This window comes from Heterocephalus glaber, unplaced genomic scaffold (genome assembly GCF_053883595.1).
Source record: "Heterocephalus glaber isolate CG9 unplaced genomic scaffold, H.glaber_assembly_v1.0 deba00000809, whole genome shotgun sequence".
NCBI lineage: Eukaryota > Metazoa > Chordata > Mammalia > Rodentia > Bathyergidae > Heterocephalus > Heterocephalus glaber.
The window spans coordinates 1,145,648-1,160,162 of record NW_028258163.1 but is presented as its reverse complement, the minus strand read 5'-3'; the positions used below and the strand labels follow the sequence as shown (position 1 = coordinate 1,160,162).

Sequence of the window (14,515 nt, the reverse complement as noted above, 5' to 3'; positions counted from 1 at the left end):
TCTTGAGTAAGTTTGAACCTTGGAGTTATTTTTATTTTATTTAGAAAGCACCAACTGGAAAACATCAATGTTGAGCATCAAGTTTTTATTTAAAGAAAAAAATGAGAAGAATTTAATGTGATTATTAGGGCAAAACTGAAGAAAGAACTAGAGTTTAAAGTTGTAGTTAGATCAATGAGGCCTTCTCTTTATAAAGAAAAGGGGCATCTTTTGGGACCTTAAAACTATCAAGCAGCAGCCAAATTTCCCATTTTATTGATTTTAAAAATAAGAGTCTCAGAAGTCAAAATGGCAAGGACTGACTTTCTCATTCTTAATACAGTTGTGATATTTTTTCCTGCCAAAAGGACCTTCCTTTCTTATTGGCAAACCGTTTCTCTTCACAAACATGGGCGTTCACAGATTTCCAAATAAGAGTTTAGATTCTTTGACAAAAACTTCATGATCTTAGGGCTTTGGCTCAGAATGCTGTAGTGGTAATGAAATTTTTAGGTAAGGACTAAGAAGTTTAGGAAGTGGCGCTGAAGCATCCTCAGCATTTGATGAAAGCAGGAAGAGACACGTGAAGGTGTGCCTCTCTCCACTGCTTTGCAGGAGAAAGTCAACCTGGGCATCAGCCGTGCAACGTACACCTCTCCCTTATTGGCACATTAGGAACTGTGAAAACTCTGAAAGTTTTTCAGCACTGAGTGAGCACTCTGATAAGTCTCTGAAACAGATACCAGAATGCCACAATCTTCACATCTTAGAGGTTAGCATGAGAGGCTAGGACCAAATTGACTTCGATCACTCTCTGGAGTATCAGTGATGTTACCAACCAAGGGCACAGGGCAAGTCCCACCCAGAGTCAGAAAGACTTTCAGGGGCTGGTAATGAGGTCTCAGGTAAGACTGAGGATTTAGTGCTCAGTGCTTTCTAGCCCTAGGGAATCTAGACAAAATCCTTTAACTTGGACTCTGCTTCAAGTTAGATACTGTTCAGATGCAAGAAGTAGCCATCTGTGGTAACTGAAATAATATAATCAGTACTTAGCATGGAAAGCAAATTTATCTTGTCAAAAGTTATTACCTTGAAGGATATAAGCTGCTAACAAGGCAGCGTCAGATGTTTTACAGAGGAGGCGGCCATGATAGAGATCCCTTTTGATCTGCAGGAAGACTAGATACCTGGAGAGAAAACAGACAGCACACCAGAAAGGATTTCTTTGATTGCTTTAAAGACATAAATATGTAATATAAGCCTATAAAAATCTTTTTGTCATTAAGAAAATTCTCAAAACATACTGTAAAACAAATACATTTTCCATTTCCCAAGAGACTCTTCGTATTACTTTTTGCTTTGAACTGATTTGAGGTTCAATTCAAGGAAACTTGTCAGTTTCCTTCTGGAGCTCAAAATAGAAATGGCACTTCTTGGTAAAAGCAGCGGCCCCAGTGCCAGGGTTTGGAAGGAACCAGCCCTAGTCTGTCCAGTGCCATCAGAAGTGGGCAAACTGGACCTCCTGTTGCCCTGGTCTCTGGAGTAGAACAGCAGCAGAAGGAACTGGCCCAAGAACCAGTTTGGCCTCAGCTCTCAAGGGAGCCTGTCCCTAAATGGAAATACCCTGCAACTGTGGCAGAAGTCAACCAGACCTCTCCAAATGTGGCCAATGTCTAAGAAGAGGCGCTGGTGAACGAAGCACAAAACTTCACCAGAAACCTGGGCCAGCATCTCTTCAAATACAGAAAGCTCACCTCAGATGGAGGCAGGGTATCAAGGATGAGAGGTAGCTGGCATGTGGGAAGCACTTCCTGCCTGCCAGTCTGCTTTTACACATTTTACATTTAAGATTCCATTTAATTCTATCGTAAAGCTTGGAGATAGGCACTATTATTATGCCCACTTTTGCAGATAAAGTGGAGGCTCTTGTGATTTTCTCATGGGCAGATGAGTAAGTAGCACAGCCTAGATTCCAATTCAGCACTGTTGGGCCCATGAACTTGGCTCTTAGTCCCTGCATTATTCCACCCTCCTGACCCTGCCGTCAGATGGACCCAGTCCTGGTGGAATGGGACTGGTGACTCTCCATGGTGAAACATCTTCATTAAAAGTATGATCTTTCATGGTCATAATCTCAGAGTCCCTTAGGAAGAGCAGACCTGTGAGACTCTGAGGCACATCAAGCCCTTGAATGGGTCCCCTCCTGTGGTGGCTCCTTGGCCGGGGACCATCTGTGATTTCAAATATGTCCCCAAATTCCCTGATCCTCCTCATCTCAGGAATTGGTTGGGCTTTGGGTTGTGGCAAGGATTTAGTGGCTTGCTTCTGTCTCTCTTCCCTCCTATACGGTCCCATCCCCTCCCCTCTCTTCTTCTTCCTTCTCTTCTTCCTCCACCTCCTCCTCCTCTTCCTTCTCCTCCTTCTCCCCTCCCTCCCACGTGTGACCTCTGATTCGGAACACCTGGACTCCTCCTTGGAGCAGGGATATGTATGCCTTGCAGATTTCCCCAGTCTGTGCGGACTTCCACTTGTGGAAGCAGAATGAGATTCCTGATTTTAACATTTTCCTTGGAAGGCACTTCTTTACCCTGTATATGTTTTCTTCTATTAAACAAATAATGCATGCAAGTTTAGCAAAATATACAAATCATTTTTTTTTTTTTGGTACCGGGGATCAAACTCAAGACCTTCTGCTTGCGATGCTGGGGGAGGAACCACTGAGCTAAATCCCCAGCCCTAGCAAAATATACAAATACACATAAGTAGATTAGTAATTACTTAGCATGGTGCTTTCTGATTACAGATTAATTCTTAACTCCATTTTTATGTCTTCGTTCTTCTGTTTCAAATTCTGTTCTCTCCTTTCCTCCTTCACACAAATTGCCCAATATTCTATAAGTAGTATTCTGGTTTGATATTAGCATACACTCTTTCTTTTATTTTTTTTCAACTGCAGCTTCACTATTCCTGAGCTTCATAGACTCATTAATAAAACTTGTCAAGTGATGACTTCCACATTTCCCTTCTTCCACATTAGCCTGCTCGCTGCAGCTCTGCCAGCTGCTGTCACTGCCTCACTGTTTGCTGGGCCTTGATGACAGCTGCCAACCTCTTGGGCCTTCTTTACCAAGGCTCCATGGCACCGTGGCACCGTCCCTGGTTTCTGAGCTACTCAGAGCCAAGTGCTCTGCATCACCTGACTTGCTTCTCACAGAGGTGAGTGTCTCCTTCTGAGACCTGGCTGCAGTGTGACTGTGGCTTCTTTCGTGTTAACTCTTCTTTTGGACTTGCACTCTGCTTGAGGATGCTGAGGTTGCCCAACAGGAAGGTCTGTGTAGTGAGGAGTAGATGCCTTTTGCCAACAGCCAGCAAGGAACTGAGGTCTTCTGCCAGCAGCCACAAAAGTGCACGATACAGGAAGTGAATCCTCGACCCCAGTCAACCCTTGAGACAACTGCAGTCACAGCCAGGCTCATGAGTCACCCCAAAACAAACCACGCAGTCAGCTGCTCCTGAATTCCCAATCACACAGACTCTGAGGTAAAGAAAAATTAGGAAAGCAGTACCACTCACAATAACATCCAGAAAAATTAAACACTTAGGAATTAACCTAACCAAGGAAATGAAAGACCTCTACAGTGAAAACTACAGCACTCTGAAAAGGGAAATCAAAGAGAACATCAGAAAATGGAAAGATATCCCCTGTTCCTGGCTAGGTAGAACCAAGAGTCAAAATGGTCATATTTCCAAAACTGTCATACAGATTTAATAAATAGCCATCAAAATACCAACATCGTTCCTCAAAGAACTAGAGGAAACAATCCTAAAATTCATATGGAACTAGAAGAGACCCAGAATAGCAAAAGCAATCCTGGGTAACAAGAGCAAAGGAGGAAGCATCACATTCTGAATTTCAAGTTATATTACAAAGCTACAGTGACAAACGTAGCATGGTACTGGCACAAAAACAGAGATGTAGATCAATGGACAGAATAGAGGATGCAGAAAAAAATCCCAGGCACATTCAGCTATCTGATCTTTGACAAAGGGGTCAAAAACATATACTGAAGGAAGGATAGCCTCTTTAATAAATTGTGCTGGGAGAACTGGCTTTCCACATGCAGAAGATTGAATCTAGACCTAAATATCTTACCATGTACTAACCTAAAATCAAAATGGATCAAAGGACTAAACGTTAAAACAGAAACCTGCTGGAGATAAAATGGGTACAACTCTTGAAGACATAGGCATAGGCAAGAACTCTCTGTACAGAAACTCAATAATATCAAGAATCAACAAATAGGATCATATCAAGTTAAAAAGCTTTTGCAGAGCAAAGGAAATAATCAACAGAATGAAGAAACAACTTACAGAATGGGAAAAGTTTTTTTAAAACTACTCTTCAAACAGAGGACTGATATCTTATATGTATAAAGAAGTCAAAGCTGGGCGTGGTGGTGCACGCCTATAATCCCAGCACTTGGGAGGCTGAGGCAGGAGGATCCCTGTGAGTTCAAGGGCAGTCTGGGCTACATAGTGAGTTTGAGGCCAACCTGATCTACACAGCGAGACCCAGTCTCAAAAAAAAAAAGTAAAAAAAATTAGAACCCCTCCAAAATAAAAGAATCAAAAAATGGGCAAGTGAAATGAACAGACACTTTGCAGAATAAGTACAAATGAGCAACAGCTATATGAAAAAATGTTCAGCATCTCTGGCCATTAGAGAAATGCAAATTAAAACAATACTGAGAGTCCATCTCACTCCAGAAAGAATGGCTATTATCAAGAAATAAAATAATAACAAATGCTGGTGAGGATGCGGGGGCCGGGGGGAGGAACCCTTCTATGTTGTTGGTATGAATGTAAACTAGTACCACCACTATGGAAATCAGTATGGAGATTCCTCAAAAGACTTAAACTAGAAATTCCATTTAACTCAGCTATCCCCCATCTAGGTATCTTCTTGAGTAAAAGACATCTTATTATAGTGATACATGCATACCCATGTTTATAGCAGCATAATTTATAACAGCTAAATCTTAGAAGTGGCCTATATGTCCATCAACAGATGAATGGGTAGAGAAAATTTGGTATTTACACACAATGGAGTACTGTGCCATGAAAAGGATAAACTTTGAGTCATTTGTAGAAAAATGGATGCATCTTGGGACCATAATGTTAAGTGAAATGAGTAAGACACAAGTTTAAATATCATGTGGTTTCTCTTACATAAAAAACAAAATATAAATAAAGAGCAAAATAAAAGATAATAGGAAATAGGGAGATTGATCTTTTGCAAATGGAAATGGGCCCAAGAGATGGAAGGAGGGGAAAGGGGAGGAGAAGGGGATGAAGAACAGTGAGATGTGCTGTGTACATGGACCAACTCTCCATGAGGAATGTAATCAGTATGGACTGCAAACATGTACTGATACATAAAAACTGAAGAGAACAAATGAATGAATGAACAAATAAATAAACAAAACTGTGACAGAATGAATACTTGTTGCTTGAAGCTATGCTTTATGTCACTTTGGTAGACAGCCTATAGACAGACAGCTGTAGCTTCCCTAGGGAAGTAATGGGAATATAGTAAAATTCCCTTAAATTCCACTCGTCTGAACTAAAAGAAACCAGGCCCTTCTTAGGCAAATGGAGGTTTTCATAGCTTCTTTTATATATTTTTAAAAATTTTGACCATTTTTTTGGTGCCGGAGATCAAACTTGGGACCTTGAGCTTGTGAGGCAGGCAGTGGAACCACTGAGCTAAATCCCCAGCCCAATTTTTGACTTTTTGAAGCAAGGTCTCACATGTAGCTCAGGCTGGCCTTGAACTCAGATCCTCTTGCCTCAGCCTCCTGAGTTCTGGAATTATAGGCATGCCCAGCCTGCTTCTGTTTTTACCTTAAAGAATAAAACAGGACTCATGTGTACTCAATCATGTAACATGCCCAGAGAAATAACACTACTGATGGTGTAGCCTCCAGGAGGTGGGAGGAAGGACTACTAGCAGGAGACACCAACAGCTTTGGGCTCAGATAGCTGAGCAATTCACAATCAGAATGGAGGAGCAGCTCAGCCCTCCTCTCCTCAGACCTTGGGGCTCAGTGTGGCCGACATTGCAGCAGAATCAGCGCCCCCTGGGTGCTTTCTGGAGATGCAGAACATGAGGCCATGCTATCTGCGCTCTTTCCTGAGACTCCCCAGGGATTTGTAGATGGAGAAAAGTTAAGCAGCACTGTCCTCAGAAAGTTCAAAAGCATTCTAAGCACAGCAATCTAGAGGGAGGGTGAGTATGGTACTGTGGAAGTTAATGAGAGCACTTCCCATGCCCCCATCAAACCCACTCTGCCCCAGTGCTTGCCAAGAAAAACTGGAGGAAAAAAGACGTCATGCAGAGTGAATAATTAAGATGGATCTACCAACTCCAGCTTGTCTTCACTTTGCTTCCCACACTGAAATGCCACACGGTGTGTGGGAGCAAGCGAGTGTGCACTTCTCTGCCTCACACTGTTCCAACTCCTACCTTCCTCAGGCTTTGGCAGGATGTAGATGCCAACCTTTGCCCTTACTGAGGCTCTCAGGGCCTGGACTCAAGCCTCACTCTTCCCATGCCCTTCAACTTGACTGTCCAAAATTCAGGGGTGATCTCAGTGTGTCAGGGGAGACCCTCCCCTGGGGCAGTGGGGCAGAGTCTGTGCAGGGGTGCTCCCCACCTCAAGGGGGCGCGCCCCTCATGGGGAACCACTGCCCTTAGAGGGCCTCCTTTAATGAGGTGCACAGTAGAGGCCTCGGGAGCTGGAATGGAAACAAAGATCCTCACCAGGGCTGCGAGGGCTCCTTCAGGGAGCCCTCCTGGGGATAGGACAGCAGCAGGGAACTGAAGGGTAAGCCACATGGCTTCTTAAGCAAGGTATAGCAAATGGAGAGGGAAAGGGAAGGAGGGCAAGCCCAGTCCTGAAGAAACAAACCATGGTCTAGAGGACAAGAGGAATGAGTTCATGAAAGGATCTGCCAACAGCTGCACGGGCCGGAAGGGCCCAAGGCTCCTCTTTGCTTTCTGCCACAGTGGCCTCCACTGAGTTTCTGTTCAGTAAGGAGGTGACCAGTGACTTGGAGCTGACACTCCTCATGTGACTGCATCCCATACAGCTCACTGCGTGCTCACACCTGCTCGTGGGGCCCTGGCACCACCTCACCACCCATGGACCTAGGGAGACTCTGCTGCCTGAGGTCTGTCACCTGGCACTGTGCCACCCTGTGAGGGATCCACCTGCTGGCCCAAGACAGGAGCCACAGAGCCCAATTCTCCCATTTATGGCCGAGGAGACAGAAGTCCAGAGGTGTGACTTGTCTGTGGTCACACAGCAATCAGAGTTCAGGGTCTGTGCTCTCCGACCTCGTGGTAATCCAGGCAGCTGTCAAGGAGGCCTCCTAAGCAAGGCAGGACTACTCGCCATCAGAGGGAAATGTTACAGGCCCACAGGAGAAATCAGATTTAAGGTAACAAACTTGCTCTTAAAGAAACTCTTTTCTTTGTAACTTCCTTTACCTTCTTCTGGCCTCAAAAAGGCTTTGCTTCATCTCCTTTAAAAAAAATATATATAGCTTTTAAGTTTGCAGTACTGGGGATTGAACCCAGGGCCTTCGCACTGAGCTACATCCCAAGTCTCTTCTTTTTTTAAAAAGTGGAGACAGGGTCTTGCTAAGTCACTAAGTCGCCCAGGCTGGGCTTGCACTTGGGGTCTTCCTGCCTCAGTCTCCCAGAGTGCTTGGATTACAGGTGTGGACCACCCTGCCTGGCTGCCATTTTTGTTTTAAGGGTAGTGTTGTCCTAAATGCATGGGAGTGTGAAATGGTTCAGAATGGGTGAGAGGCTGAAAGACAGCCAAGAAAAACCTGAGCTCTTCTGTGGCTTTGGCACGTTGCTTTTTGATATTAGATGGTGGGGCTAAAGCCACAGATGTTTCTAGAATAAAAGGTTTGGAGCTCTGGAAAGCACTGGAGGCCCCTGGAGAGTTTCTTGGAGAAGATCCTTTGGCTCCACTTTTCCTCCAGTAGATTCCTCATTGGCTTCCTCTATTTCCTACTGTCCATTTCTTTATCATTATGTTTAGTATGTCTTCCTCCCTCAGACTAGACTGCAAGCTCTTTAGAGTCAGAGACTATATTTTATTTACCTTTTTTTTGAGACAGGGTCTCACTGTAGTTCAGGCAGTTCTCGAACTCAGAGCGATCCTCCTGCCTCAGATCCTCCTGCCTCAGCTTCCCGAGTGCTGAGATTACAGGCCTGTGCCACCACACCCAGCTTTGACTTCTTAATACATATTTTTCTAGAAAGCCTAGATATCCTGTGCTTATCCATCCACCCTCCAACCCACCCACTCACCCACCTATCCACCCATCCCTCCATCCAGTTCTGACACTGTGTGTGTGAGGCACTATCATTAGTGCTGAGAATAATGTAACAGGGAAAAGAACACAGTTCCTGCTCTTGTGCAGCTAACATTCTGGGAGGACGTAACAAAATAATAAATCAAAATGATGATAACTTACATTTACTGGGTCTGTGCTGTGTGCCCCAATTAACTGCTTCACACAAAGCCTGCCATTTAATCCTGACAATGACTCTGTGGAGTCACTGCCATTTTTGTCCCTGTTTTCAGGGACAACTGAGGAAACTGAGAGCTTAGAGGTATTACTGCTTGCCCTATCAACAACTAAAGAATGATCTGAGATTTAAACCTAGATCTTTCTGATTTCTTAGCCTGAGGATTGGCAAACAGTGGTCCATGGCACAAATTCCAATGAAACCAGGTTTTCCTGGAGCACTCCTTTGTGTACTGTCCAGGCTGCATTCACACCATGCCAGAAGGGAACAGCCCCGCAGAGACTGCATGGCCCAAAGCCTACAGTACTTACTGTCTGGCAGGATATCACAGGAAAAGTTTGCTAGTTTATTTTTTCCTAACTTGGGCCCAAATGAACTTCCCTGAAGCACTAGATGACCTAGTGCCTCCATTTGCTAATGAGTGACACATGCGTGGTTTCCAGTAACTCTTCTGAGCATTGGTGGCGTTGGACACTTGGCTTCCTCATAGAGAGGGCTCCACCTGTGCTCCATTTCCTTCCATCACTTGGTCCTTTCAAAGAGCTCATTTACCTGCAGTCATCGTTAAAAGCTGAGCCCTGTGTCTAACCTCCCATTTTCTTTTTAACCTCCCATCTTGGCCTTGTCTCCAGCCTAGACAAGAGAATCTATTTATTACCTTAAAGATGACAAAAGAAATTAATCAGGATTTGGAAACTAAATTTATCCTCTGAGATGACATTGGGCGCATTCAGGCTGGTTTGGCCGTAGACTAAATTTATCCTCTGAGAAGAATGCAAGAGATAAATTGAAGCATAGTTCTTTGTTCCTACTTCATTCACACTCTTCTCTCAGCTTGGCTTTTTAGGAAGGGCAGAGACAGTGCTGAAATTTAGGACCAATATTACCAGGGAAAAACATATTCGACAGCTAAATTAGTTTGGCAGTAGGGCGGGGTGAAGGGCTGAGCCAGGAATGGACTATGGGTATCAGATGAGGCTGGCGCAGGTACCTACTCTCTTAGCATTGGTGAAGCTGTGCATGAGGAGACACAGCAATTCCAAGGCCTCACAGGATGCCCCAGGGACAGGGAGACATTGAAACAAGAAATAAGGCCCAGGCACCCCGAAGATCATACCACTATCAAAGCTGAGACATTGTGCTCTAGACAGAAGGTTGCTGAGGCCAACAGTGTAGCAGAAAGATTGCACAAATGCATGCGCATGGAGGGCAGCTCATGTGCTTGTCACTAAACTTCAGCTGTGCCGACTTGGTAAGAGCCTGGTCCTGGTCCCGTGCTGTGCTTACATGGACCATGTAATCTACCTGGCAGCAGACCCACGGAGTCTTTGCTCAGTGTGAGGCTCAGTGGATGTGTCAAGAAGTGTAAGACCTAGCTGGGCGTGGTGGTGCCTGCCTGTGATCCCAGTGTTTGGAAGGCTGAGGGAGGAAGACTGCTGAGAGTTTTGAGGCCAGCCTCAACTACCATACTGCTATAGTGAGATGCTGTCTCAAAAAAATCAAAAGCAGAGAAGGGGAAAAAAAAGAAGTGTAAGGCCTAGTATAGTGGTTAATTCTCCCATCAATTCTAAGGGGTAGATATGACTAACCCCATTTTATAAGTGAGTATCAGAGAGGTTAACTATCTTATGTACAAGCTGTACAGCCAAGAAGTAATACAAGTTGGACCTGAATATCAGTGTCTGAAATGCTTCTCTGGTACAAGCATCTAAGCATTAATATAAAGTAGTGACAGCTGATTTAGAAAATTGAAGAGAGAGAAAAAAAAAGAAAATTGAAGAGATCTCCCTCCTAAAGGCCAAGATAACAACACTTTCCCCCTTTGGTCGCATTAGAAAGCCGTGTGTTGGGGTGCGATCACTGACAGCTTGCGGAGGGGCATTAGGTCAGCCCCTTTCAGTCCCACCGCTGGCTTGGTGAGGAGGTGGCAGGCGAGGCTCTCAACAAAACAATGCACTGAGTCTGTTCTGACGTGCAGACAGGAGCACAGACCTCTGTGGCTACCCTGGCATTGGCACTTTTATTTTTTTTACTTTTTGGTACCGGGGATCGAACTTGGGATCCTGCGCTTTCGAGGCAGTCAGCGGAAGCACTGAGCTAAGTCCCTGGCCTGCACTGGCACTTTTAATAGAGAACGAGGGGCTCAGGCTAAGGTAAACACTGGGGTCACCAGCGGACAGAACTCTCTGTGTGAGTTATTAACCACAGTGCGTAACCCCCCATTTACCTGCCTGAAGCTAGAGGGCCAGTCATTCGTATGGATGGGTTTTCAGCAACAAAGTGGGAGCGTTTGCTTTGGCCTGCCTGCTACAAGGTGACTCCAGGGCTCTGCCCTTACTTCTGTAATTCCTCCACCTGGTAAGGACCACGAGGTTGGGTCTAGCCCTTGCTCACAGTCCTTGGTGCTTCAAAGTAGGTGGGTGTGCTCTGCCCTGAACATCTGCAGGAAATAGCCTTCCTGATCCTTCTGACACCATGGAGGAAGATGCCCTTCGACTGACGTTGGAGCCCATGCCCAAAAGCCCCTTTCCTTTCTGTCTTGCTTCTTTGCACTACTCATTTCTGTTTCTTGCCCTCTTTTCCATTTCCTGGTTTCCCTCAGAGACTATATGGTTCCTTTCACCTGATATACAGCCAATGACATGCTCTTCGGAATGGAAATGAAGATCCCATGTTCTTTTATCCTTATTCCCCTTCTTCTCTCCCTTCTTTGGGATTTTCCTAAGCAAGGGGTTCAGGATCCAGATCTCAGAGTCTTATAGGACAATGAACAGTCCTATGACAGCCTCACTCCCATCTGTGCCACCTCTGAGGTTGGAGAGAGGGGTGAGAGCTGGCAGTGCTGTCTCCAGGACTCCCCAGCATCACCTCTGCACCCATGGCCCTGCCCACTGCAAGGTCACATCAAGGTTTTGCTTATGCAAAATAAGGGGTTCAGTTATAGAGAGCTGCGGTATGTCAGGGTGAATGCACTCAGACATGTAGAGCCCTGGGGAAGCCCTGAAGCTCTGCTCACTGACCTTCCTGAGGGATGGCTGTGGCACAGAGGCTTTTCTCATCCTCAGGGGCACTGAACCACATAGGATTCTTGCCACACAGCTGTCTACCCATCACAGAGCACACAGATCCCTACAACTTAGAACTTACCACAGATGTGATCCAACAGTACACCAGAGCTTGCCCATTTGGGTTCAGATTCTTTAGTATTCCCCAGCCTGCCATTCCTCAGCATTTCTCAGGCACCTGTGCTAGGCCACTGAAGTCTGTCTGCAATCCCCCAAATAAGCAGCAACACAGCCCTCTCTAAAAATGTCCATAGCAGCTATGTGTCAGGTAAGAGAAAAATTGTTTCTGATTAATTAGTTACTCCAGGTCCCTTGTAGAGTGAGCAGTTAGAGATGAAGTCTGCAGACTTGGAGGACCACAGCACAGGCTGCTCCTGTTGTTCCACTGAGGGGTGAGCAACGGAAGCACTTGAGTATGACAGACAAGGTAGGCGCCACTTAGAAACAGTTCCTTGCCTAAAACAGGAGCTTCTAGCTCAGAGGATCTAAGAGGTTACAACCCCTTTTCCTGTCCTCCTGTCCTGGAGGCAGTACGTTTCAATCTCACCTGGTGATTTCTTCTTTCAGGGCAGCAGGGTCTGCAGGGTAAAATTTCACACGGAAGCACATGGTGAATGGAGGCTGCGCTGCAGAGAAAAAGTGATACCCGTCAGGGGAGACCCTCTCCTAGGGGATGACTGGGCCTCCCAACCACCAGAAGAAAATCCTCCCAGGCTGGGGGCCAACTCAGAACAGTGGAGCATCCCATATGTAGACCAAGACTTTGTACTCGGGGAGGCTTCGTCCCACCCTCCCTAGGGGTGAGGCTCCGGTCTTCATAGAGAATACTTACATCTCAGTTGCTTCACCACAGACTTCGTGAACTCCAACCAATGCTGAAACAGAATATGGAACATGAAAGCCACGATGAGGAGCAGTGTCAGATGTAACTTGTTTTATCCAATTTAAATAACTAGGCAGATTGCAGCCTAGGGCAGAACTCAAAATCTTGTGCAATATAGATTTGGAGAGTAAAGAGTGGTATGATTTTCTGAAATAAGCTCCCTGTGGAGTCAGCTATGAAGGGGGGAATTGTTCCAGCTTCAGATGCCACTCCTGGGCTTCCCTGGAAATGCTGCCTCCTAACGCAGGGTGCCGGAGTTCTGAGCCATGGGTCTGGCACAAAACCAGGGACGAATGACTGCACAGACGTGTAGTGGGGACAAAGATCCCTCTGGCTTGAGCAGGAAAAACTGAGTTAAATGGGTGGTGTGTATTGTGTTATGTGCCAACTTTTTTTTTTTTTTTTTGCAAAGAAGTGGGATAGAGGCCATCAGTAGAAACTTCAGCACGTATTGAGAGAACTTGTATGAATGGAGACAAGGCAGAGATGGCTGGTGTATGCTTCCATTTTTATTCTGAGTATCACAGATTGCCAACCCTTGTGTCAGAGAACACTTACTCTGGATTCCTTGGCACACAAGGGATATGTGAAGTCTAAGTTTCATAAGATAATTAACTACAACCAATGTGCAGGATAGTTCCTGTTCCCCTTGGGTTTTTAGAGGCAGAACATAGTAGCAATACATGTTCCCCCATGGCACTTAAGTTCAGGGGAAGGAAGCCATTCTACATTTGTTTCTCAGTTTTTTTCTTTTCTTTTTTTTTTGGTACCAGGGATCGAACTCGGGTCCTTGTGCTTGAGCAGGAGGCAGCAAAAACCACTGAGCTAAATCCCCGGCCCCGTAAAACTCAATATTGATGTTTGTTGCTTTTACACTAAGCAGGTAACTGTCAATCTGCAGAGAGCTAAACTGCTATTATTTGGGGGTTGATTGCCTGGAAGTGGCTTAAAGCTCCTAGATGAAAGCTCTGAGAGGGCAGGAACCTGTCTTATTCACCAGTCACCAGTGCCTACACTTGTTCTTAACATGGGGGCGTCGAGTGCATAAAGGGACCTGGCCCACGATGCTCTCTTTCCCGGCTACTTCTACTTCACAGAATTCCTTGGCAGAGGCCTGCCCCAGCAGGAAGGTAACCAAGGCCATGCAGACAGCATCCTGGGCTCCCTCAATTGCCAGCTCACCTTCTGGGCTGGACCATGGGTCATGCAGCTAATGGACCCACTAAGAGCCAGTTCTTCGGTCAGCTCCACATGGATAATCTGGGCTGACATTGTGCGCTCTGGCTTCCTCTGATCTAAGTTCCCACGAGGCTGGCAACTCATTATAGCCACTCAGTGTGGTTAACAGGTCCTTCTCACATTACACGGCCCACCGCGGCTTCGCTTCGCAGGGAAGCAAAGGCAAGAGATGAAATTGCGCAGAAACGGCCGAGCTCCAGGTTGTGGCTGTGAAGGCGGAGGAGTCTGCCTGCTCTGAGCATTTCGGAATTGTGTACAGGGAGAGGAACTTGACAGGTGTCAGGGACTCAGTAAACACAATGTCCCTGGCCTTTAGGCTGATAGATTAAAAGAAATAAACAAAGGAAGACAGAAATTAGAGGAGTGAGTGTGCAATGCATTGTCAGCAGAGGGCAGGTGGTGCTGAATGGCAAAAAGGCTGGAGAGAAGACTAGTTTGTACTTTAGGGAGAGCTCCAGAAAGGATCAGGGCTGGAGGAAATTAGGGAATGGAAGGCTGTCAGTTTGTCCAAAGGATTTTAGGAATCTAGTAGAGAAGTCTTGAGAGGATCCCAAGAATATAGTGAGGGCCAGAGTTGCTGTTTACAGCTGTCTGGTAAAATCTGGTGATTCTTCACTAGCAAACTAGTGACATGGGGCGAAGGGCTTCCTCCTATATTTGGTGAATGGGCTCAAGTGGCACAACCTTCAGCCTGTGGGAACTTGAAAGGGCAGAAGGGAGAGCTGAAAGGAGGCCAGG

General features: G+C 45.8%; 2 protein-coding genes across 12 annotated transcripts in view; one reads left to right on the top strand and one right to left on the bottom strand.

Moving 5' to 3' along the window:
• The window catches only part of Wdr76 (WD repeat domain 76), a 103,060-nt gene extending 90,801 nt beyond the window's left edge, over positions 1 to 12,259 (top strand). The window contains exon 13 of the mRNA XM_087207464.1: positions 12,223 to 12,259. Within this exon, the coding sequence (XP_087063590.1) occupies positions 12,223 to 12,244 (22 nt within the window). The 3' untranslated portion in view covers positions 12,245 to 12,259. The remainder of the gene's footprint in view (positions 1 to 12,222) is intronic.
• The window catches only part of Frmd5 (FERM domain containing 5), a 333,945-nt gene that overhangs the window by 28,429 nt on the left and 291,001 nt on the right, over positions 1 to 14,515 (bottom strand). For all 11 annotated transcript variants that reach the window (XR_015449773.1, XM_021241888.2, XM_087207470.1 and 8 more), the window contains 3 exons: positions 12,488 to 12,530; positions 12,203 to 12,281; positions 1,069 to 1,166 (listed from right to left, as the gene is read on the bottom strand). Coding sequence is in view for 10 of the 11 variants with exons in the window: in XM_021241888.2 (XP_021097547.1) it covers positions 1,069 to 1,166; positions 12,203 to 12,281; positions 12,488 to 12,530 (220 nt within the window). In the remaining variant the exon portion in view is untranslated. The remainder of the gene's footprint in view (positions 1 to 1,068; positions 1,167 to 12,202; positions 12,282 to 12,487; positions 12,531 to 14,515) is intronic.